The sequence below is a fragment of the Sorex araneus genome, chromosome 1 (assembly GCF_027595985.1).
Source record: "Sorex araneus isolate mSorAra2 chromosome 1, mSorAra2.pri, whole genome shotgun sequence".
In the NCBI taxonomy this organism is placed as follows: domain Eukaryota; kingdom Metazoa; phylum Chordata; class Mammalia; order Eulipotyphla; family Soricidae; genus Sorex; species Sorex araneus.
The window spans coordinates 406,389,924-406,415,046 of NC_073302.1; the positions used below are offsets into that span (position 1 = coordinate 406,389,924).

At 39.1% G+C, this 25,123-nt stretch overlaps 1 protein-coding gene across 1 annotated transcript in view; it reads right to left on the reverse strand.

The window, feature by feature from the left end:
• COG5 (component of oligomeric golgi complex 5) overlaps positions 1-25,123 on the reverse strand; it is a 230,955-nt gene that overhangs the window by 22,527 nt on the left and 183,305 nt on the right. The window contains exons 15-18 of the mRNA XM_004602261.3: positions 18,436-18,546; positions 15,935-15,997; positions 10,855-10,958; positions 4,663-4,900 (exon numbers count right to left, since the gene is read on the reverse strand). Coding sequence (XP_004602318.2) covers positions 4,663-4,900; positions 10,855-10,958; positions 15,935-15,997; positions 18,436-18,546 — 516 coding nt within the window. The remainder of the gene's footprint in view (positions 1-4,662; positions 4,901-10,854; positions 10,959-15,934; positions 15,998-18,435; positions 18,547-25,123) is intronic.

A 25,123-nucleotide genomic window follows, 5' to 3' on the forward strand; every position in this document is an offset into this window, starting at 1 on the left:
CACACACACACACACACACACACACACACACACCCGTGATACGGTTACTCAACAAAATCATTAGGGTGTGCATATGCATACACCCATGGCATAAATAAAAACAATGATGAGTAAACAAAATGACAAGTACAATAGAAAAAGTATGAACTGAGTATCAAAAGAGAAGTGGAGGTTTCCTCCTCATGTTCGTGGGGGAAAGAAGTATCACAGGTGTTTCTCTCCCAGCAGAAGCCAAAAAGCCAACACTGTATGTTCCAGAGAGAAACCTCACAACATGTCTGGAAAACTCGAAAATGTAGAACAAGTCAAGAAACAAAGCAAAGCCAGCATTCTTGCCGACAGTGCAAAACAGAGCAGCTTTGAGCCAATGTCCACAACTCAGAAGATAGCCGGGGAGAAACAGTGGGTAGAAATTTTTGGTTTTCTGCAGAAAGTGCAGTTGATTTTACACTGAGCACAAAGTACCAATCTGATCATTCCTTATCTGTGATTTGATAACTCAAACCACATACCCAATTTTGTGTGTGTGTGTGTGTGTGTGTGAGTGTGCGTGTATGTGTGAGAGTTTTCTTAAATATGTTTAAATCACATGAAACATTTTTTTCAATTACCCTAGATCTGCATTTCTCAAAGTTGACTGCGTACTGGAACCTGAACAAACTCAAGACTCCTGAAGCCCGGGTCTCTCCCTCAGGGCATTAATTATTCTGCTCTAATTGTCACGACTGCTATTAGGAATACTAGAAGTTCAGAATTTTGAGTGTCCAGGTGATCCAAGGGGGAGAGCTTGAGAAGCTTTGCTCCAGAAGCCTCCCTTATCTTTATAGATCAAGCCAAACAATCTTTGCCTAAGCACTTTAGCGGGACCACATGCTAATTATTTAGGAAAAATTCATATAGGAGAGAATCTGGATTTGAAGAGCCGTTGGACTAAGATGGAGGTTTTTATGTCATGATTTCAAAACATCAAATGCGTACAACAAATGTCTTGCTCGAAAAGAACCTCTATGACACTGAAAGCCATCTTCCCCTGCCAGAATTCCATCAAACCACAAAAGCGCATCTCTGAAGAGTAGCAGTGACCCTCTCAGATGCTGCATTTAGCCGTGGACAGGAAAATGGCATGCGCACCGGCTCCCCTCTCCCTCCCTCTCCCATTTGGAAGGCAGGAGCAGTCAGCTGCAGGCATGGTAAACTAATTACATAGCTGCTCCTTACCCACTGCAGACATTTGGCTAACCACGGGGCATCTGTGCGTGCTGCCAGGGCGCTCCTGTCTTGACATTGCTCAGGAGAAAAGGCAAAAAGGAAATCAGAACAGAAAGCAGAAAGTCTGATTCTTTGCTAAATTTATATTTTCAGACACGAAGTACGATCAATACAAAGTAATACTTAAAGGACACCAGAAGAGCTGTAAATAGAAACTGCTAGGAGGACCACTGAGTAAATAATCTAATGCCAACTTCAAGAGCTAGCCTTGCGCTCAGAGAAACAGTGAAAAATGGGGGTGGGGTGTGCTTCTGTGTGGAGTGTGGACAAGTCGCCAAAGAGATTCATATTTAGCAGAAGCCCCATGGTGCTGGACAACCTTAGAGCGTTAGACCTGCTGTGTGATGACCACAGACTTGGGGACCGTGTGGTGCCCAGTGGGGAATTAATTACCTATAGGAAATCTCCTGCCTGTGACCTGATTCCTAAGGGGCTGTGTGCTGGGTACCCTCACTGAAAACCGACCCAGATGGTACCCTGCCTGCATTGTCTTTCTCTGTCACCTAAGCAAGAGTGCAGGGCAGGGGGGGGGGGGCAAGTTAGAATTGCCTAAGAAATCTTTAAAATATATCATTGCTTATTTACAGAAATGAACTCTCTGCCAGATAATCAACATTCCTGAACAGATCGGATCAGTCTAGAAATCTTCCTTCCGTTATTTATGCCAGAATAGCAGACACTGCTATCATAAGAACCCTTTCCAAACCCACAGAGGATCTGTGTATTTGATTCCAGTAGCCTCAATGACTCTGCCTGATTTTGCATCCAAATTGCTAGAATTTTCAATAATAAGTCAAGGCTCTCTAGTCCCCAGCTGATGCCTGTCATGAATACAAATGTCAGGGTAATGCTATTTAAGTGTTTTGACCGACCCACGATGGCTCTGAAAGCCAAGATGCAATAATACTTAACTGCAGTGTGGCAAGAAACGGAATCAGGTGGAATCAAACCCCCATGATTCCCTTGGATTCGTTTTAAGTATGGGAAGGTGGGAGAGGGAACAACTGAATTATGTTTTCCACAGCTTCTGATCCCAAGTATGTCCACCTGTCTTTCCTGGGCCACAACACAGAAGACGGAGGAAACTTCCCCAGGGCGAATGGTGGGATGCTCTGAAGGGGTGCAGGAAGGCATCCACACCTCACACATGCAATGCAGAACCAAGGCCGCTGAAGGGCTGGGACATACGTGCGTTTCACTGCTGAGAGAATGCTGGCTGTGGGAATGCCTTCCCTATTACTTCCAAAGTGGAAAAAAGACGATGCCGGGAGCAGAAGTTAGTAATAACAACTGATGACTTTCACTTATGTTAAGCGACACTGGAAAGATTTGGCTTATTTCTTGGGCAATGTCTCCGAGGAAGATGAGCCAAATAAAAGAGCTCAGCCCTGTTGCTTGCTGGCTGCTATGCGTTTGGAGCAGATCTAGCTGCAGAAGGAAGGGCTAAGGGACCGTGCTTTTCATCATAGGAGACTTATAAGGGAACACACCATATTTTTTTTTTTTTAAATTTTACAGAGATAAGCAACACCCCACCCCATCCCCAGCAATCTCATTCTGGCCAACTCCTGCACGGCTGCCACTCTAATTGGACTTGAAGTGCTGCCTCCAGGAAAGTGACTCAAGAACCAGCTGGAACAGAATGCAAATAAACTAGTGGGGGAGGGAGGCAGGCAGAGAAGAGACCAGGAAAAGAAAAACAAAATTAGGGAAGGAAGGGAAAAAAAGAAGGGCAGAGACCCACCTAAGCAGAGTTTGCAGTGTTTCCTTCTGTTCTTGTTTTATTTTTGTTTAACAAATCAAAGCAGATCTTGTTCATCATTGTTTCCTTTTTGCTGTCATTTCAATAGGCAGCCAGTGACACCGGGAAGGGACAGTGAAGACACTGGACACGATTGTCTCTACACTGACTGTGCCTGCACAAATTCAGTGTGTACAGGTGTCTGAGAGAGAGGCTGATAAAGATGGGACTGGTAAAAAGAGTCAGTCACATTAAAGGTAACACTTGATTTCTATTTTCATGCTAAGGCGACTAAAGGCCGGATTTCCCAAAGGAAAGCTCTCTACTATGAGTTAGTTGCCTCAGGTATACTGTTTGGAAATAAAAAACAACTAATTCTAGACCAGTTAATAAGCCCAGAGCCTGGTTCTTGAAACCTGAGTAAGTTCTACTGCTCTGCTCTGTATCTCCTCTTAGGTTCAATGAAGAAGGCAGGATGGGTCCACCACACCCTTCCCTTAGTGTAGGAAAAACAAAACAAGACTTGGCCCCAGATACACCCACAGTAGTAAGCGGGGACATTAAAATTTGTCTATCTTTATAAGCAGAGAGGATCTGGCAAACCACTATGAAAAAAATCCATCTGAATAACTATTTAGACTACTAAAGCTAACATCTTTGAGTGGCTTAAAAAATAAGTTTTTTGGCAAAGCTATCTAAATACAAATCATCTGTTTCCAAATCTTTTAATAAAAGTGTATGTCTGAGGTGCTACTTTTTTTGCCTCTGATACTATCGAAAGGCTTTTAAAATTTTGTTAAAAGGACAAAAAAGAAATAGCTGACACTAGATCTGCTATTTGAATGTCCTTTCACTTCACTCACATCAGACAGAAGGAAAGGATTTCAATTCTAGTCATATACAAGATGGGTGCTCACTTTAATTTTATTTAATGAAGGGAGGCCAAATAATCAGATTTTATAGATACCTGATCTGCTCTGCATCTAAATGAAGTGGAACACTGCCTTGGAATGTTGAGTGTGCCACTGAGAGATCACAGATATATGGATTTGCTTTCTCTCCCTCCCTTCCTTCCTTTCTTTCTTTCTTGGGCCACAACATGTTCAGGGCTTACTCCTAGCTCTGTGCTCAGGGATCACTCCTGGCGGGGTTTGGGGGACCATACAGGATGCTTGGAATCAACCTCAAATAAAGCAAGCACCTTACCTGCTGGATTCTCTCCAGCCCCAGAATTTCTTTCTTTGTACAGATAGCAGATAAGCCCCTTTTCACTGTTTGAAGGATAGACTACGATGCCTACAGTATTTTGTGGTAAAGGTTTTAATCAGTTATGTTTATCAGTGCTGACGTGGTGGGACAGTAAAGTAGAAACTCCCTTATTGTATATGAATGGGTACTGATGCTTTACTGTAGAACGAGCTACTTCACTTTAACCTTAACATACCAAAGATGAGTGATGATTCTTTTGTTAAGTACAAAGAAAAATAATTCTGTAATGAGAGTATTTCTAAACTTTCTTTTTTTAACCAATTAGTTTTACACAGATTTATTTTTCTTTGTACTTCAACTCTTTGGAATACTATATATCACTTATTTAATAATAACACTGAGACTGAAGCACTTCCCCGTAGGTAGCTATGCTTCCAATTTACCTGTGCAAAATCAGCAGCAAGTCGCATTTTTCCATTTTCACCAAGAGGCCTTATGAGACTGGCATGGCGGATAAAAAGTTCAATAGCTCTTTGGGCAATAGCTTCTGTGTTGTCAAAGACAAAATCTGAGCATTCAAAGTGCTTAAAGTAATCGCTCATGACTCTGGCAATGAAACCTTGAAGCTCCTTCATGTACAGAGAACAAGGAATATCAGGCTTTCCTACACCGGATGCTGACCTGCAAAGGGAAATAAAAAGGTCAACAACTGGGACACTTTAAACATGTAGCAGATTTTGTTCACCACCCCACTGTCTAGTAGTTCAGTCCAAAGCAACTTTTACCATTAATGGCAGAAAAGGCACCTTTCATTTCTCCTAAGCGTTCAAGAGCAGAAAGCAACAATTAAATTATGTCCTGTTTTAGTGTACAAGAAAGGCTATAAAGAAATCTTAAAATTCATTCACCTAAAGATTATTAAGAATGAAACAACCACCCGTTTTGCATGATTCACAGAAGGGCCTTATGCACTCTGACCTCACAAGGCCTCTCATCATTATAATTCTCCATCCACTTATACGGTTAGTGAATAAGTTAATAATGGACCCTGAAATAGCACATAATAGTTTGCGATGGCCAAAAAAAAAAAAAAGCCGCCGTCTCAACAAATTCTTGGCAGAGATATCTCTATTCGTGTGCTATTTAACAGAAGAATTCTCACTGTGGAAGTGGTTATGTAACTATACACATGGTATGCAATTGTTTTTTCCAGATGATGAGGTTTGGAAAGGCTTTAATTTGGATCAACAAATGATGCCAGATGATGCTCCATGAAATACTATTTATAATTTATAAATGTTTACAATTGCTTTTTAAAGAGTATTACAAGAATGTGAAATATTTATAGAAAAGAAGAGCTATACCAGAATTGGAAATCACCTGATATGAATTAGCAAACCAATGAGATCACTGGCTACATAATGCTCAGTCTCACAGAAAAAAAAAGCATCTCCATATTTTGAGAATGACGTAAAGAAACTGGCAGTGGTCTAGAGAAGAACAACAGACATGACTCAAAAATTGTCTACAGCAAGAGAATGAGGTGAACTTAATTATTTTCAAATACAGCAATGATTATTATATGTAGGATGTTATCCAGAGGTCTTCCATTTATAGAACTGGACAGAAACAGAGAAAGTAGGCTAATGTTCCAGCAAGAAGAGATTTTGTTCAGCCGTGAGAAAGACTGTCCTAACTGTGGCAAAGCTGCTAAGGTAGCATGGAAGATGCTGCTATGTCAGGAATCACAGAGAATGCTGCTTGGTACAGCAAACGGGCAGTCTTCAGAAGGGACGGTTCTCGACAGGAGGACTCTGGTCTGCCAGAGAGTGCAAAGCTTAACCTAGCTTTATTCATATTTTACAAAAATAAAGGCTAGGCTGCCCTTCGCCCCTTTCTCAAACAGGCATCTATCATATCCTTTAATGCTTAATCAAAAGCACGACTTTTATCTTGGTGGTAATAGGGAGAATTGTTTCAAGAATTTTAATCTCTTTAGCTTAAATGATTTCCTGAAGGATTAGAAACAAGTTCCATATATATATATGCATATATATGTATAACATATATACATTAAAATGACCCATTAGGACAAAATTTTGAAAGACAATAATTATCAATTCAAAGCGTAAACTAGAAAGGCTTGATTGAAATTTTTATGCATGTTAGACAGTTACTAGCATTTACTAGATAGGCAAAGGCTAGGCTAAAGCTCGGATTTCCCAGTTATACAAAAGCTTTTAGTAAGAAGCTCTCAACTGATAAACTTCAATCATTGGGGCTGGAGCAATAGCACAGCGGGTAGGGAGTTTGCCTTGCACGCGGCCGACTCGGGTTCGATTCCCAGCATCCCATATGGTTCCCTGAGCACCACCAGGGGTAATTCCTGAGTGCAGAGCCAGGAGTAACCCCTGTGCATTGCCGGGTGTGACTCGAAAAAGCAAAAAGCAAAAGCAAAAAAAATTTCAATCATAAGTTGCACAGAAATTCAAGAGTTTTTTGTTTCCTGAGGGAGGGACTACACCTGGGGGTGTGTGGGAGGGGACAAACACCATGTGATGTCATGAATGGAACCTGGAGCTCTCACATGCAACTCACTCTAGCCTCCTCCTCCCAGCCCAAGAGTCTTTATTCATGCACAAAGGAAATGAAAACAGCATTAAACACATGTACCCCTGAGAGGGTATATGTTCACTTTCTCAACAGCACTCTTGGCTGTGTTTGTGTTCCCTCTGCTCCCAAGAGGTGCTACCTCATCAGTGTCAGAATCAAGGGTCTCCGTATTTTTACTTCCTTCCGTCCCCTCACATTCAAAACTAGAAGTGGACACAAGTGATTTTATCACTGTCACTGTCACTATCATCCCGTTGCTCATCGATTTGTTCGAGCGGGCACCAGTAATGTCTCTTATTGAGAGACTCATTGTTACTGTTTTTGGCATATCCAATATGCCACGGGTAGCTTGCCAGGCTCTGCCGTGCGGGTGCGATACTCTTGGTAGCTTGCCAGGCTCTCCGAGGGTGGCGGAGGAATCAAACACGGGTTGGCCATGTGAAAGGTGAAAGCCCAACTGCTGTGCTATCGCCCCAGCACAAGTGATTTTATATTACATAAAAGAGTCAAGAACTGGAGCAATAGTACAACGGGTAAGGCATCTGCCTTGCATGTGGGAGATCAGATTTGATCCCCGACATCCTATATAGTCCCCTGAGCATCACCAGCAGTGATTCCTGAGTGCACAGCCAGAAGTAACCCCTGAGCATTGCCAGGCATTGCCCAAAAAACAAACCAACAAACAGAAAAAGTCAATCAGCATATCATATCCATCAGTTATTTACACACACATATACACCGGAGGATTGAACCTGGGACTGAAAAATTTATATTTATTTAGCTCTAACTTCAAGAGAAACACACCAGTCCTATTAAAAGCATTTGTAATCCATTTAACATTTGAAAGTTAGATCTGATGTCAAATTATTAAGTGTTTCCCTAAACTGCCCTCAGGGACTCTGATTTGCCCATTCTGTCCTATAACTTATTATATAATTTTCCTTTTCATCATCAGTAAAATGATTCAATGCTTGTGTCTCTAAAAGAAAACTCAACTGGGGGAGAAGAAACCCAGCAATGAGGTGGAGTGTCACTGACTCCCCGGGAATGGTGGGGTAGCATTGCAAGGATAAAGCAATAATATGGGAGCTGCTGTAATCCATGTTACCACAACACAAATGGCAAAAACCAGTTTCGACTGGTAGAACTTATATTCTAAAACTAAAAATTGAAATTTATTCTTTGCTAGTGTATATACACAGATATTGATTTATAATGATGTACACATGGAACATATGTATTGTAATACATGCTATTCAATACAAATACTGAATATTTAAAAATCCCCAAGAAGTGTGTTTAGCATTTTTTCAATAGCAGGACCAGGACATGCTACTTAAATGTATAGTATAAGTAGACTATTATAAGGTGGCTCCCAATCACTGGAAAAGCAAGGGCATGGAAAGGCAGGTTTCACTATTCCTTTTCCCCTGAGGGGACAAATCTTACTGTAAAGGGATTTCTACTTTTTACACAGCTTAATTCAACTTCCCCTTATTACTATTATTATTTTAACTCTTATAAAAGCCATACTGACACGAAAGGGCATGAAAGAATTCCTAAAATCAAGGTCCTAGAGGGTGGGAAAATGACAGCTATGTGGCAGTACTGTAAAGCAACAGTTCTTCCCACTGACACAGCCTCCTGGCGACGCTTTCAGTGGACTCTCAAATGGCTGTTGTGTGTACACAAAGCTGAAGCAAAGCCACCAGAGGCCATTTGGGCACAAACTTTAAGAAAAGTGTCACTAGCTGAAAAATTTTATGCTTGTAGAAATCTACAGTTGAAATAACCAATCTGGCTAACTCGTACTTAAAATAGTAAATAAACAGGAGAGGCCCGACTTGAGCATCGACTGTGTTCTCACAGGCAGTAGCTGTGGTTCCTGAAGAGAATACTAACAAATCTCTCCAAACAGCTGAGCCGACATAAATGAACGCAGTTGGTTCGTCTAACGGGGGACATTTCAATTCTTTTTTTTTTTTTATCTATATTTTACTTATTTTTATTATTTTTTAATTGAATCACTGTGAGGGTACACAGTTACAAAGCTGTTCATGGTCAGATTTCAGTCATACAATATTCCAACACACATCCCTCGATACCAGTACACATATCCCACCACCAATGTTCCCAGTTTCCCTTCCACTACCCCACCCAAGCTTGCCATAGAGGGATCTCTTCTCTCTCTCTCTCTCTCTCTCTCTCTCTCTCTCTCTCTCTCTCTCTCTCTCGTCTCTCTCTCTCTCTCTCTCTCTCTACTCTCTCTCTCTCTCTCTCTCTCTCTCTCTCTCCTCTCTCTCTCTCTCCTCTCTCTCTCTCTCTCTCTCTCTCTCTCTCTCCTCTCTCTCTCTCTCTCTCTCTCTCTCTCTCTCTCTCCCTCTCTCTCTCTCTCGTCTCTCTCTCTCTCTCTCTCTCTCTCTCTCTCTCTCTCTCTCGGTGTGTGTGTGTCTCACTCTCTCCTCCCCCACCCCTTGGGATTTGCAATACAGATACTGAGAGATTATCATGCCCATTCCTTTACTTATTTTCAGCACACAGTTCTTATCCAGAGTGATCATTCTAACTATCAGTGTCATAGTGGTCCCCCACACCTTTTTATTAAAAAAAAAAAAAAAGATTCATCTCCTTCCATACACTGGTAACAAAATGTCTTACACTCTTATCTCCAAAAAGTATGTAACGTATTTTCCTATACAATTCACACTAGTCTTCTGTGTTTCATACCAATATAAATAATACATTGACTTTTTTTTTCCCTACTGAAAAGTTATTCTTTAAGACAAAAACAGTAAATAAATGCATCTTATTTGGGAAAAATTTTATTTTGTAAATAAAATAAAAACTTTTAAAACTGAAAGGGTTTGTTATATAATCACATAATTTCCCCCCCCCCAGTGGCTAGAAAATTAAAGTAGAAGTGCTCTTCAACAACATGAATATAAAAAGAAGGGCTATTCATAATTAACAATCCACCTACAACTAACTCTGAAATAGGAACATAAACTATATAGCTCCATGTTAATATCTAAATGTTGGCTCAAGATCATGGTTATGTTCTTGTTGCTATTTTCGGACCCGCTGGTTAGTCGTGCTCAGGGGCTCAGTCTCAGCAGTACACGGGGAATTGTGTGGTGGTCAGGACTCAAACAGCTTTCCTGTCTGTGTTGACCCATCATCCTGGGTCCCACTTTTCGGATTTATTTATTTGGGTTTTGGGGGCGTGCCCAGCAGTGCTCAGGGTTTACTCCTGGTTCTGTGCTTAGGATCACTCAGGGTGGCACTTGGGGAAATGAAGGGTTGGGGATCAAAACGAGGTCATGCAAATCAAGCACTTACCACTGTACTATGTCTCCAGCCCATTTTTATCTTTTAAATCACTTGTATGTCTATGTAAATACCTATTCTAATTTCTCTGTAAATGGTTTTCTAATACTTTAAACAAAAGCATTTTGCTCTCAATTTGGTTTTGAGGCCATATTAAATTATTAGGCAATTATTAGGGCTCCTGGCTCTTTGCTCAGAGATCACTCCTGAAGATGCTCAGGGGACCAGATGTGGTACGGGGGAATCAATCCAGGGTTGCTGCATGACAGGCAAGCACCTTAGTCGCTCTACCACCTCTCTGACCCCTAGTGCTCAATTTAAAAGAATTCAATACACAGCTATTTTACGTGGAAACTGTGCCTGGACTAGAGACTGCATAGAGAGTATTTATGAGAAGTGAAGGAAAAGATCAGATTAGAAAGGGGAGACAATACAAACTACTAATTTCCCAAAGTGTCAAGTTGAATCCCATAATCTTTAATGGATTCTATGTTTCAATGACAAGATAGAAATAAAAGCAAGGTTGGAAATTTTTTTATTCACTAATGGCACTCACAGTGGATTAAGCAGGGATAACAGTGGAGGGTCAACTTTGAGACGAGAAAAAAGGGCCTAGATGACAGGAGACTCAGGGAGGGAGGGATGGAAAATAAATTTAATGCAAGATAAGGAAAAATTTGATTGTAAGTTATTACCCTGAAAAGTCTTCTTGATGCATGGTGATGATTATGGCCTCAATAGCATCTCCCACGGAAGTTAGTAAGGGCTGCACCGCATTCCCCATAAGAACATGTATTGTCTGAAAAGAAAAAAAGGAAGCAGAGGCCAAATCAAAGACTAAAACAAAGAAACCAGATATGTGCCGAGTATTTTAACTAATAGTTTTCATACGCTATTAAGTCAAGGGAGTTTAACCATAACTCGATAGCAGCCAGCTTTAACTACTGTCAGTAATGAATTGCAAATACTAAAAATGTGGCACAGAGGGACTCAAAAACTGCAGCCCTCCCAGTCTTTTCACATTTCAAAAAATTTTTGTCATATGGCCCCTTGGAAAAGAAGATGAGAGGAGCATCACTTGTGAAATATAGATCAAATAAACACAGTAGGTAAGAACAAAAAGCAAGTCTGTAGGGGCCGGAGCTATAGTATAGCAGGCAGTGTGTTTCCCTCGCACAAAGCTGACCTAGGTTCAATCCCAGACACCCAATATGATTCCCCTAGTACACCAGGAGTGATCCCTGGCTGTAGAGCAAAGAATAAGCCCTGAGTACCAGTGTATGTGGCCCCCAAACAAACAAACAAAAAAAGTCTGTAAAAATTAGAATATCACATGCTTTAAGCTAGATTGAGTATAAAAAAATATTCTGGTGATTCCTATAGTACTGGAAAGTTAGGCACTCTATCAATCAGGCTTCCATTTAGAGTTTACAGTCATGACTCTCAACTGGGACCAATCTGCTCTGATTAATCCAATGGAGGTAGGGGATGCATGGTGAAGGAAAGCCAGCGGGTAGACGATAGATAGACATGACAGCACAGTCCCCTTACAACAGAGATGACTCAGCATGTCAGTGATGTTGAGAAATGGTTAAGAAAAGTTAAGAAACTGTTCAACACTGGAGTAAGATTACTGGTTAGATCATATCAGATTTTAGGCCTTCATTATGGGTTTTTAGTGTGAAAATATTGATGCGCTTCAGTATACACTGAAAATCTAAAATCTAAATATACTATGTATGTCCCAATGATGATGACATATAGTGAGGAGGAATGGCTTGGCCTGTTTAAGTGATTGAAAGCAATGAGAAGGGTTAAGGAGCTCCGTTCATTAAATTCCCAATGTCATCTCCAGCTGTTAAATCTCAGATAAAACCACACCACTTATACAAGGAAGATAGAGAGGGAAAGAGGGAGAGAAAGCAAGCAAGCAAGAGAGTGAGATAGACAGAGACAGAGAGACAGAGAAACAGAGAGACAGAGAGAGACATAGAGAGAGAGGAGAGAGGAGGGCCTGGGAAGGCATCTGTTAAAGGCACCAAGACCTAGGAAACCTGATGTATTTTGGCAGAACTGCAAAGCACTGACTCCAGAGTGAGGTACCTGCATATTATGCAAAGTGAGAGAGGCAACAGATGTACTCTGTGTAGGCTGCTAAGGAGTTGGAAAATTTCCCAAAGAAAGTAGGAAACAAAAATTTTTAAAGACTTGAATTTAGGGAAAATCTAAATAAAAAAAATCAAAAATCAGACTGGATAAACTAAGACTAAATCCAGGAGAGCAGCATAATAGCACAGATTCAAAACAGTGAGGGTCTGGACCCAGCAAGACTCAGTAACAGATATGTTGGAAGCATTTAACAGTAAAGCTTGGCTTGGTAATTGGATCTGAGTAGGTTAGAGTAAAAAGATAGTAATAATAAAATTATATTTTTTATTTAATAATTTGGTGATTTTATTAACGGAATAGCCTATGCAGAAGCATTAGACAGATCTGGAGCTAGAAAGATAAGATGAGTTCAGTTTTAGACATGAATGTGAAGGGCCAATGGGAAATCTACATAGGGTTATCAAGTAGGTTATGCATTCTTTAACTCTGCTTTAGTTGGACCATTTTATTTATTAACAAGTCAGTATCATCTTAATAACAGTCACAGGAAAGCTTGGCCAAATGGCCCATCAATCCATACAAGTAGCCACAGCCTGAGAGGGGTAACATATTTAATATTCAGTTTGAATTTACTATGGAAGGTTTACATAAAAATGCCACCAATGAAGTTTTAACATCTCTGAGTGTGACCCAAAAAGCAAAATTAATTAATTAATTAATTAAGGAGAAAACAATACAAACTCTACACCAATTTTTTAAATTTATTTATTTTTAATTAGTGAATCACTGTGAGGGTACAGTTACAGATTTATACACTTTTGTGCTTATGCTTCCCTCATACAAAGTTCGAGAACCCATCCCTTCACCAGTGCCCATTCTCCACCACCAGTACACCCAGCCTCCCTCCCACCCTCCCCAATCCCATCTCCCCCCACCCCACCCTGCCACTGTGGCAGGGCATTCCCTTCTGTTCTCTCTCTCTAATTAGCTGTTGTGGTTTGCAATAAAGGTCTACACCAATTTTTTTTTTTTTTTTTTTGCTTTTTGGGTCACACCCGGCGATGCACAGGGGTTACTCCTGGCTCTGCACTCAGGAATTACCCCTGGCCGTGCTCAGGGGACCATATGGGATGCTGGGATTTGAACCCGGGTCGGCCGCGTGCAAGGCAAACGCCCTACCCGCTGTGCTATCTCTCCAGCCCCTCTACACCAATTTTTTGAGGAGGGCAACATTCAAACCTAAATAGGAAGATCAGAATTCTCTTTTTACCAAAATCAAAGACAACATAAGGACACCATATCTCCAACTAAAATAAAGTAAATCAAATCCAGAAATATAGAGAAAGGGTAATATATCGTGACGAAGGTCAGTTTTACATCTGAAAATAAATTCCTATAAACTACTATAAGAACAGAGAGAAGCCATCAGATCATTTTAACAGATGAATAAAAAGATATTTTAATACACAAAATATGTAGACAAAACAACATATATAACTGTAAAAATCTTGTGATATATAAGGGCTAAATTGCAGTTTCTGCTTTGCATTCCCTATAACCTTGGAATTAAGAAATGCTCTATATCTTGATGTGTTGTTGCAGTGACAGGAAAGTTAGAAATGTGAGTAGGTAACCAGAGAAGTTAACAGAGGTGGGAGTTTAGAGTGGCTGGTTCTGGAATTTGGCCAGAGAGGAACAGGTCAAAAATGAAAAAACTGACCAGAATAGAGCAGAAGTTGTGTCTACCCAAACCCACCTGTTACCTAGGTGGGAAGGGAAGTAGGGCCACTAAAACAATTAGTAAATTAATGAATTTACAGGACCTAAAATGAGTTTTTAAAGACCACCTCATGGAAGCTTGCCACAAATGCGCGTGGGACAAAGAGCAACTAGGATAGAGAAGGGACCAGCATAACAATAATAGTGAGAAATCATCATTCTGCACAAGAACTGAGAGTGGAAAGTGGATAAAGGGATATACATGGTAACTTTTCAGTATCTGTATTGCAAACCATAATGCCCAAAAGGAAAGGGAAGAGAGAGGGGAGAGAGGGAGAGAGAGAAAAAAGTGCTTTCAACAGAGATAGGTGGAGGGGGGGGGTGGTCAGGAGGGAAAGTGGGGACATTGGTGGTGGGATATGTACACTGGTGAAGGGATGGGGGTTGGAACATTATATAACAGAAACCAAATCATGAACATACTTGTAACTGTGTATCTCACTGTGATTCAAATAAAAAAAATTTGAATAAATAAATAAACACCATCTAAGAAAAATCTCTAACTAATTAGCTCCCATTTAAAATAATAAAGTCCTGCAGAATTTCCCCTGACTGGAAGAAGACTCTAAGGTCCACTCTCACCAGTTGTATTCGACTGTATTCAACACTGTCAACAAAACAAAGCATCAAAATATAGGCATAAAATTCAGAAAGGAAGATTAAAAAAACTTCTTTTTACATAAATATACTTTTAAGTGTTCACATATTGTGTAGGGCATTAAAAAGTACAGTGGATTTTTTTTCTTCTCTGTTTTTAAAGGTGCTGGGGATGGAACCCAGGGCCTCACACATGCCAGGCACGTGATGTCCCAGCGTCCTACTTTCCTGGCCCTAACTTGTGTTTCTTACTGTGAAAGAGGATTAAAAATATTTGAAAGGCAGTGCTAGAAAATAAGGACAAACTGTGGAACTTACAGTTAAGATTATATCAGTCCTTATTTGATACTGTCTGTAAGTGGTAAGCATCATATGTAAAATAAAGCCTATCTATTCTATTAAAAAGAAATAATTTTCTTGTTTTTTAGTTACATGCTGTCAGCTACATATGGCCCTGATGTCAGATTTTTAAATTAAAGAAACAGGTATTTTATTTATTGGTTTTTTTGTTTTGGGACCCACATGTGGCTGTGTTCAGGGCTTACTCTGGGTTCTGCATTCAGGGGTTACTCCTGGTGGGGCCCAGGACTGATGGGGTACCTGGGATCAAACTCAGGCTGGACACAGGCTAGTCAAATTCCCTACCTGCTGTACTCTCACCTGGGCCCCGAATCTCATGCTATTATATTTTTATCAAACTTTCCTGGTATTAAAAAGTGCCCATTGTTTACTACTATAGAGAAACTGGTAATATTTCTAGTTTCACACTACAGGCCTTCTGCACCATTATGGTAGCTTAGCAACTCTGGCACTATCAGTATTTGAGGTCTGAGCATTCTTTATTGTAGGGTTCTGGCCTAAACAGTACCGATTTTTAACAGCAAAACTTTAGCACCAGGTACCAGCAGCAGCTGCTCCTTTTCATGACAGTAAAAAGCAGGTGCTGTTAAACACTCTCATGGGGAAAAAAATCTGCCTCAAGGAGAATGGCTGCTTTGTTGGTAAAAATACAAGGCCGTAGAGCCCTGAGCCAGAGGCTGCTGTTTCTGTGTACTCACCACTTTCTGTGGAGCACAATCTGTAGACACCAACAAGGTCTATTTTTAAATTCTAGAAACCATAAACACACATGTGTGCTCTCTCTTCAGGCTAATTACCAACATGCTACTTTTAGTATACCTCGAGGATTTTAAATTATTTTTAAAATATGACATCTCCCACTCAGCCAAACAAATTATTTTTAAAATCCAGTTTCATCTGTAGAGTCAAAAATTAATTTTATTTTTTTACCTTCAGGGCTGAAATTATCGTTTGCTCAGCTGCGGGTGGAAAGGAGCTCTGACTGGAAGTCACCTAGAACAAGATTTTGACCCAGTTAGAGTTTGATATAAATCAGTTATTTTTACAACTACTAATTTCAGTCATAATACAAAAAAGCCTATTGCATACCCCACATATATCATTATGTGCTTCAAAAATATCAAAGCATTTAATATATGTTAAAAATAGGTTATATTTAAGCAAGAAAACTTTAAATAATCAAGGCAATAAGAATTTTAAAGTTTTAAGTTAAAAGGTTAGTCTAAAATTGTATTATCTATTTATTCCTTCTAAGTAAAAATAATAAACATTCACTTTTATTTAGGCTGACCAAATTTTCTCTTCTTTAAAACACAAATATCATTTCCCTTAGCACAGTTTTTACAAATCAATATGAATATCAAGAAAAATTCTGAAAGTACCAGTAAAGACACTGAAATCAGGGTGAACTATATAGTTTTTCATTGTTTTTATGTTTTAGGGCAATAAGACAAGTGTTAAATACATAATTCACTTTATTGATTTAGCTTTTTTTTTTCTGGGGGGCTGGGGGCAGGGCGAGGTGGACACACTGGTAGCACTCAGGGGTTCCTCCTGGCTCTGCACTCAAGAATTACTCCTGGCGATGCTCAGGGAACCAAATGGGATGCCAAGGATGGAACCCGGGTCGGTTATATGCAAGGCAAGTGCCCTCCCCTAGTACTATTTTTCTAGCCCTTATTGATTTACTTTTGTTTGTTATATAATCCTCTGAAATTTAACTGCTAATAAAACTTTAAAATATCTTTTGTCTAACATGTGAAGTATTTGCCTTTGGAAATCTGTTGGTTAAAGAATTTGATAAATATTATAAATAAAAAATAAATTTAAGTAATAGTCACTTATAATTACTCAAGAATTCAATTTAGTAGCTTAAAGCACTTCGTAGACGTCAAGGATTTTAGAATTTCACCAAACCTTTAGCTTCTTTTAGGTCTTCTGAATTCTATCTTACCACTTACTATTTTGAAAATAACCTTACTTTAGAAAGTAAACAAAACTGAGTCAACACTCAAAGACGAGGCTAAAAACTCTGCTGCCCTAGTAATTATGAATATAGGTCATCACAGGTAGACACTAGAAAAGCAAATATTTAGCCATATTTTTTAAATGCATTAATAGAACAAGTTAAAAAAAGAATATACACTACTTGAAAGTAGTCAGTTATTTTATCATAAAAATTCAGTTTTCAGGGTCGTGAGAGATAGTACAGCAAATAGGGCACTTGCTTTACAAACAGCTGTCTGGGGTTCAGTCACCAGTATCCCGTATAGTTCCCAAGCCCTTTCAGGTGTGATTCCTGAGTGCAAAGCTAGGAATAAGCCTGGAGCACTGATGGGTATGGACCAGAAACAAAACAATAACAAAGAATTCACCGTAACAGAGTTTCCCCTAACTTTTCAGTGCAGAGCTACCTACCACCTTTTTGACAAGGTGGGAAGCTTAAAAATTCTTATTTTGTCATTAGCTTTGCTAAAATTTACTACCACCCACAGTGATACCAAATTAGGTTTTTAAATAGGTTAAAAATTAAATAGCTTGTTCAACAGATTCTGTTATAACTACAAAATTTGAGAAACTATAGTTCATGTGTTTTAATTTAATTTTTTTGCTTTTGGGGTCACACCCGGCAATGCACAGGGGTTACTCCTGGCTGTGATCTCAGGAATTATTCCTGGTGGTGCTTGGGGAACCATATGGGATGCTGGAGATTGAACCCGGGTCGGCCGTGTGCAAGGAAAATGCCCTACCAGCTGTACTATCGCTCCATCCCCAGTTCATTTGTTTAAAAGAAAGATATAAACAAAAAGTACACAAATAAATGTAAGAATCAGGGACTGAAGCAATAGCACAACAGGTAGTGCATCTGCCTTGCATGAGGCTGACCCGGGTTCAATTCCCAGCATCCCATATGGTCCCCTGAGCACTGCCAGGAGTGATTCCTGAGTGCAAAGCCAGAAGTAACCCCTGTGCATCACCGGATGTGACCCAAAAAAAGAAAAAAGAAAAAGAGAAAAAAAAAGTAAGAATCAAAGATTTTAAGGAATTAATTTCTTAGCATATTTTATGATTACTACATTCTATGTTTTGGACTGGAGTGATAGCACAGCGAGTAGGGCATTTGCCTTGCAGGTGGCTGACCCAGGTTCGATTCCTTCTTCCCTCTTGGAGAGCCTGGCAAGCTATCAAGAGTATCTCACCCGCATGGCAGAGCCTGGTAAGCTACCCATGGCATATTCAATATGCCAAAACCAGTAACAAATTTCACAATTGAGACGTTACTGTTGCCCACTCAAGCAAATCGATGAACAATGGGACAACACTGCAACAGTGCTATATTCTATTTTTACAAAATTAAACAATTCACAAATTGTAGGAAGAACCCAAAAATAAAGTCAAAAGAACCCAATTAATACAAAGACAATGATTACCTTTGTCACTGATTGGTGCAGCTTAAACAGTGAATTGACGACTGCTACATTTCTTCTTTGCCCTTCTGTAAGAGGCCCAATCACCTGACTTGCATCTCCTTGTGTGCAGAGCTGTACGAAAAGCAACAGAAAAATGAGTTACTAAGATGACAGTTCATAAAGAAGTGGAAAACTTTCAAGCCATCCTGTCAGAGAGAATACCGACTGAATATTCTCAGGTCACAGCTAAACGTTGGTCATTGGTCCCAGCCAAGAACTTCTCCAAAGATAACACTAAATGGGACTGGAAAGATAGTACTGGGGTAAGGCTGTAAGTATCTTGCAAGCATCCAAGCTCAATTTGAACTCCAGCACTGCAAATGCTCTAAGCACCATTGTGTGTATCTCCAAACCAAACCCACACATAAAGAGGATAACATCCAGGATGCGAAAGGCCACTCATCTTTCAAAGGAAGTGCATTCTCCATTAATACTTCTTAGCTGATAGACTCCTGAGGCAGGTATGTCCCAGAAGCCCACTGCGTGCTATCATTTTGATGCATTCTCTACATAGTGTTCCTAAGAAATTCTTTATAGCAATTACCGACAACCTGTTTTTTCAAACTCAGAATAACCCATCAAAAAAGGAAGAAGAGATAAATCTACATCCTATATACATCCGACAGTGTATTGCATTTTATTTAATTGCAAGTAGAATGGATAGTGAAAACATATCATTACTACTGTTCCTTTTATAGACCAAAGACTTTCATAAAGAAATACCTCTGTTATTTTATATGTGGATGAGCAATTAAAGTGATATAAAGAACTTTCTACTCCTAAACCTTTAACTTACTTCTAAAACATGAGTTTGGGAGGCCGGAGCAATAGTACAGCAGGTAGAGTGTTTGCTTTGCACTTGGTCAACTTGGGTTCGATTCCCAGCATCCCGTATGATCCCCTGAGCATTGTTAGAAGTAATTCCTGTGTATAGAGTCAGGAATAATTCCTGAACAATGCTGGGTGTGGTTCAAAAACCCATCAAAAAATTAATTAAAATAAATAAAACATGGGTTTCTTCAGGGAAGAGAACATGAAATGCTTTGCTGACTTATTCTAAAATCACTACTAAAAAATCCACATAAAAACCTTCTCACACTGACCATATTTTAATCCATCTTCCAGAGCTCTGGGAGAACCTGGCAAACTACTGGGAGTTTCCTGCCCACATGGGAGAGCCTGGCAAGGTCCCCATGGTGTATTAATATGACAAAACCAGTAACAAGCTGGGTTTCATTCCTCTGACCCTGAAAGAGCCTCCAGTACGGCATCGTTGGAAGGATGAGTAGAGAGAGGCTTCTAAAATCTCAGGGCTTGGACGAATGGGGATGTTACTGAGATCGCTCGAGAAATTCGACGATCAATGGGATGATGATGATGATGATGATGATGATATATATATATATAGTATATATATTATATATATACTATATATATATTGGGGGGTACCACAAAGGCCAGGGTTTACTTCTGGCTCTGAGCTCTCAGGGATCATTCCTGGCAGTGATCAGGAAACTATATAGGGTCTTGGGGATCAAATTTGGGTTGGTTGCATGTAAGACAAATGGCCTACCTGCTTGTATTATCGCTCCAGCACCAAGCACAACAACACCTTAGTGGTAAACTAAATTTGAGGAGGATAAATAAACATGATAAAAGTAACTGAATATGAATGCAGGTCTCAAACATAAAAAATTAGACTTCAAAGAGTTGAGTCAACTTCTTTCCTTTGTTACAGGGAGCCAAATAAAATACAAGAGAAACAGTAATTATCTTTTTATTCTCCCCTTTGATAAACACACATTTTCTTTTTTTTTTTTTTTTTTTTGATTTTTGGGTCACATCCAGCAATGCTCAGGGGTTATTCCTGGCTTTGCACTCAGGAATTACTCCTGGTGGTGCTCGGGGGACCATATGGGATGCTGGGAATTGAACCCGGGTCGGCCAGGTGCAAGGCAAACGCCCTACCTGCTGTGCTATCTCTCCAGCCCCAAACACAAATACTTTCAAAATTAAACTCAATACTCACTTTACCAATCACTACTTACAGTAATACAGTTTCTAAAAATTTACCTACTTGTGTGCATACATGTATGCATCTGGGTTGAATAAAGGACACACCATTGAGCTACATCCCTAGCCCTAAAATATAAATTTGAATCACTAAAATTATAATTAAAGAGAATAATCTCTCATTCGGATGGTAAACTATCATGATGACTGTTATGCTTACCAGAAGGCTTCTGACATCAGGTTAAATAACTCTTAATTTATTTGCCTTTATTCAAAGACACAGAGTCATCAACCTGCAATTGAGTTGTGTTCTAAAATAGTAATTTATAAGCTGGCACTTTGAAAAAGCCATATTTTCCCTTTATAAAATATGCTAAAATGATTAGACTTATTAGACTTCCAGATTTATTTCCCCACACAATACAGTTTGATCTATAACGTGGTGAGTAGCTTGAGTTCCCAAGAGGGAGCAGAGGAGGGACTCTGTCCTTTGGTGGGGATGGATCGGGGGAAGGTTACTCAATAAACTACTTTGGCATGAAGTAGCAATGGTCAGTGACATCTGTGGTTATGGTATATTTGGGGGTCAATTGTTAAACATATTTAAAATTATGATTTCTAGTCAAAAGTGAAGAAAAAAAAAGAAATTACATTAAACTAAAAGGGCTCTGTACAGTGAAAGAAATGATCAGTAAAATAAAAAGCCATCCCACTGACTGAGGAAAAAAAGATTTTGTGTATCATATGTATACACAAACCTGGAGATGTGGTTCACAAATCTGACCCTGACACTGCACTGAACTGGCACTAACTGTGATCCTAGTGCCACAAGTTTGTGACGCCCAGTGCCCTGCAAACAAGTGTTTGAGCCCCAGTGCTGTAACAACTGTGTGATTCCCCCCACCAGACAGCACAATGTGATGGCAGTAGAACAGTAAATGGAAGGGATAGGAAAACTTTAAATTACAAAATAAGATCCAAAGTATTTGTGAAGATGTGGTGAAAAGAAAATTCCTATCAACTGTAAGGAGAAATGTTAATCAATGGAGTCATGGTAGTAAAGCATATGCAGATACCTCGGAAAAAAAACCAAGACGATTTTCAGTAATGCATACTTGAAACATTTAATATTACAGCATAATGTTATTTAAATTAAGTGCATTTAAATAAAAATGTAATGGTCAGAGCAAAAAACAATAACTACAAAATGACATCTGCACTTATATGTTCACCGAAGTACTGTTTAAAATAGCCAGAGTCTGGAAAAAATCCGAGTGCCCGAGAACAGATTACTGGTTAAAGAAACTTTGGTACATCTACACAATGGAATACTATGCAGCTGTTAAAACGATGAAGACATGAACTTTGCATATAAGTGGATCAACATGGAAAGTATCATGCTAAGTGAAATGAGTCAGAGAGAGAGACAGACATAGAACAATTGTGCTCATCTGTGGAATAGAAAATAACAGAATAGGAGACTAACACCCAAGAGTAGTAGAAATAAGTACCAGAACGTTAGCTCCATGGCTTGGAAGCCGGCCTCACATGCTGGGGGAAAAGGCAGCTCAGATAGAGAAGGGAATACCAAGTAAAATGTAGTTGGAAAACCCGCTCTGGAAGGGAGAAGTGTGCTGAAAGTAGACTATAGATTGAACATGATGGCCACTCAATACCCCTAATGCAAACCACAACACCCAAAAGGAGAGAGAGAGCAAAAAAGAATGCCCTGACACAGAGGCGGGATGGGGTGGGAGGTGATGGGATTGGGGGGTGGGAGGAATACTGGGTTCATTGGTGATGGAGAATGGGCACTGGTGGAGGGATGGGTTCTCAAACATTGTATGACAGAAACACAAGCAAGAAAATGTGTAAATCTGTAACTGTACCCTCATGGTGATTCACTAATTAAAAAAAAAAAAGACAAAGAACAGATGTGCTGTATTATCCTATTATCCCACTGCTGGGTTTTTATCCAAATAATATGAAAGCAATGACTGAAAAAATGTATTTTTATCTATCATTAATCTTACAAAAATGTATTTAAGGAATAGGCTTTTTGCTAGCAAAGGTCAGAGATATTTTACTGCAAAGAATTGATAGTATTCTTGGTGTTATAAAAGGCACACCGATATCACAGATAATAACAAGCATTGGTCAAGTGTGGAGAAACTGCAAGCCTTGTACAGTGCTGCTGAGAAGTTAAATGAAGATGCTACTTTGGAAAACAGTCTGGGCATTCATCCAAAGTAAACACAGAGTGATTTATACCCAGCAATTCAACTCCATGTTAATAAATAAGAGATATAAAAACACATTTATAAAAGAACTCTTACACAAATGTTCAAAGCTGTATTATTTCAGAGCATAATAGACCCCAAATGGAAATAACCCAACTGTCAACCAACTAATGAATAGATAAAATTCAACAAAATGAAACATTACTCAGAAGAAAGAAAAAACAGGGTGTCTGATAAAGGGAGGATGAAACTCCCATAACTGATATATGTTATAACATTAAGGAGCTCTGAAAACATTCTAAGTAAAAGAAATCACAAAAAGCCTTATGACTAATGACTGCATTTATCTAAAATCTCCATACTAATCAAGTCCATGGAGACAACCAGTAGCTAAGAGGCCGACTGTAAAGGAAAGAGTGGCGCAGGGGCGACTGCTAATGGGCAAGTTCCTTACTGGGTGATGAAATGATCTAAATTTGACTGTGAACATACTGAAACCCACTGGAGTGCACACACAGAATAGGTGAATTATATTTTTATAAAGCTGTTTTTTAAAAAAGTAAATAAAGAAAAATTACCAAAATTCATGAGTTATGGATGCCCTAAGAGCTTGCGAAAAAACTTTCAAGTTAGGTAATGAAACACCTTCTACTTTCTTATTTTTCAGTATGGCTTTGGCATTCAGGGTGTTTTATGGCTCCATAAAACTTTATAGTAATTATCATGGGGGGAGGCACACCCAGCAGTGCTCAGGGATTTCTCCTAGTTCTGTGCTCAAGGATCACTTCTGGCACAGGGGCACCAGGGATGAAACTGGGGTTGGTCACGTACAAGGCTAGTACCTTACATGCTAGTAGCCCAGCCCCCACAAACTTTATTATTGACTGTCCTTGAAGAATGTCATTTGAATTTGGATGGGAATTGTGCTCTATCTATAAAATAATTTAAGTAGGTTAAACTGACGAGATTAATTCTTTCAATCCATGAACATGGAACATTTTTTCACTTTCCAAAGATTTTCTTTCTTAAGTAACTTAAAATATGCATGCTACATCACATATTTTGTTAAACTGAATCCTAGGTATGTAATGCTTTGGGACCGCTTGTTCTTAGTTCATTATTTGCATATAGGACTGAGACAGATTTTTGTGTGTTAACTTGGTAGCTGCCTACTTTGTTGTATTATCTTACTATTTCTAGAAGCTTTGGTGTGTGTGTGTGTGTGTGTGTGTGTGTGTGTGTGTGTGTGTACTCTAGAGTGTTCTATGTATATTAACATGTCATCTGCAAACAGTGAAAATTTGACTTCTTTTTTTCAAATTTGGAAAATTGGATTTACTTTTCTTGCTTGACTGCTGTTGCTAGAATTCCTAAAACTAAACTGAATAAAAGTGGAAACATTGGAAATCCTTCAGTAAGGTTTTTTTTTTTAAAGTAAAAGATACTCATTAGATATCTGTTGAATGACTGAAGGGCCGGAGTAATAGCTTTCCATGATTACTATTTCAAAGTCCACCATATTTGACAGTAACAGTATCACATGGAGAGAGAAAACATAACTCTGTCTATTAAGCATCAGGAGCTCAAAAACTAGAGAGGTAAGAGTTTCAACATTCAAAGTGATGAGAAATGTACAAACTGGTGAACACAGCAGAGTTGCATTAGTTTTAAAATTTCTACCCCCCACATTCACCCCCTCTCTCACATACACATGGAATTCAATGGCTAAATGAATTCTTAATAATGATTTAAATGTTTCCTATCTGCAAATGACAAGACATATTATTCATTTTTATGCTTAACTATCTGGTGAAGAAAATACTTTTTCAGAAATTGGAATGCTATGCATCTGCTCAAACAGAAACAGAACATGAACTCAATGCATGAAAAACTCACTGAGGCAGAATTCCTAAAACAGTGATAAGGTAGTTAACATGAAGAATGCTTTTATCTAATTATTAATTCACAGGTGAAATGATCAAGATGTCCCAACCATCAGACATGGTGGCTAGAAGCAAAAATAATGTAACTGACAACTCTAGGTATAAATGGAAAGTTAAGTTGCTTTCCAGTTATTATGAAAATGTCACTAGTGCTTTCCTGTAATTTCACTTGTGAAGAACATGTCAAGACTATTAAGCAACTCTTCCTACAAGCACTTGCTTGTAATTGTAACTACTTCTCTGCAAGCATATATAAAATAAATGAGAAAAAACCTAGAATTTTATGAACTTACAGTACATGGATGTGAAATGCATATCAATCTAACATGTTTCCTTGAATGAAAACATGGAAAAATAGATTTATACTTAAATTAGGTTCTTTTAATTGTGTGACCAATGTACCTTTGGTTTAAAGCATATCCTGACAGTTGGTGCCAGGTACTGAATTAAAAA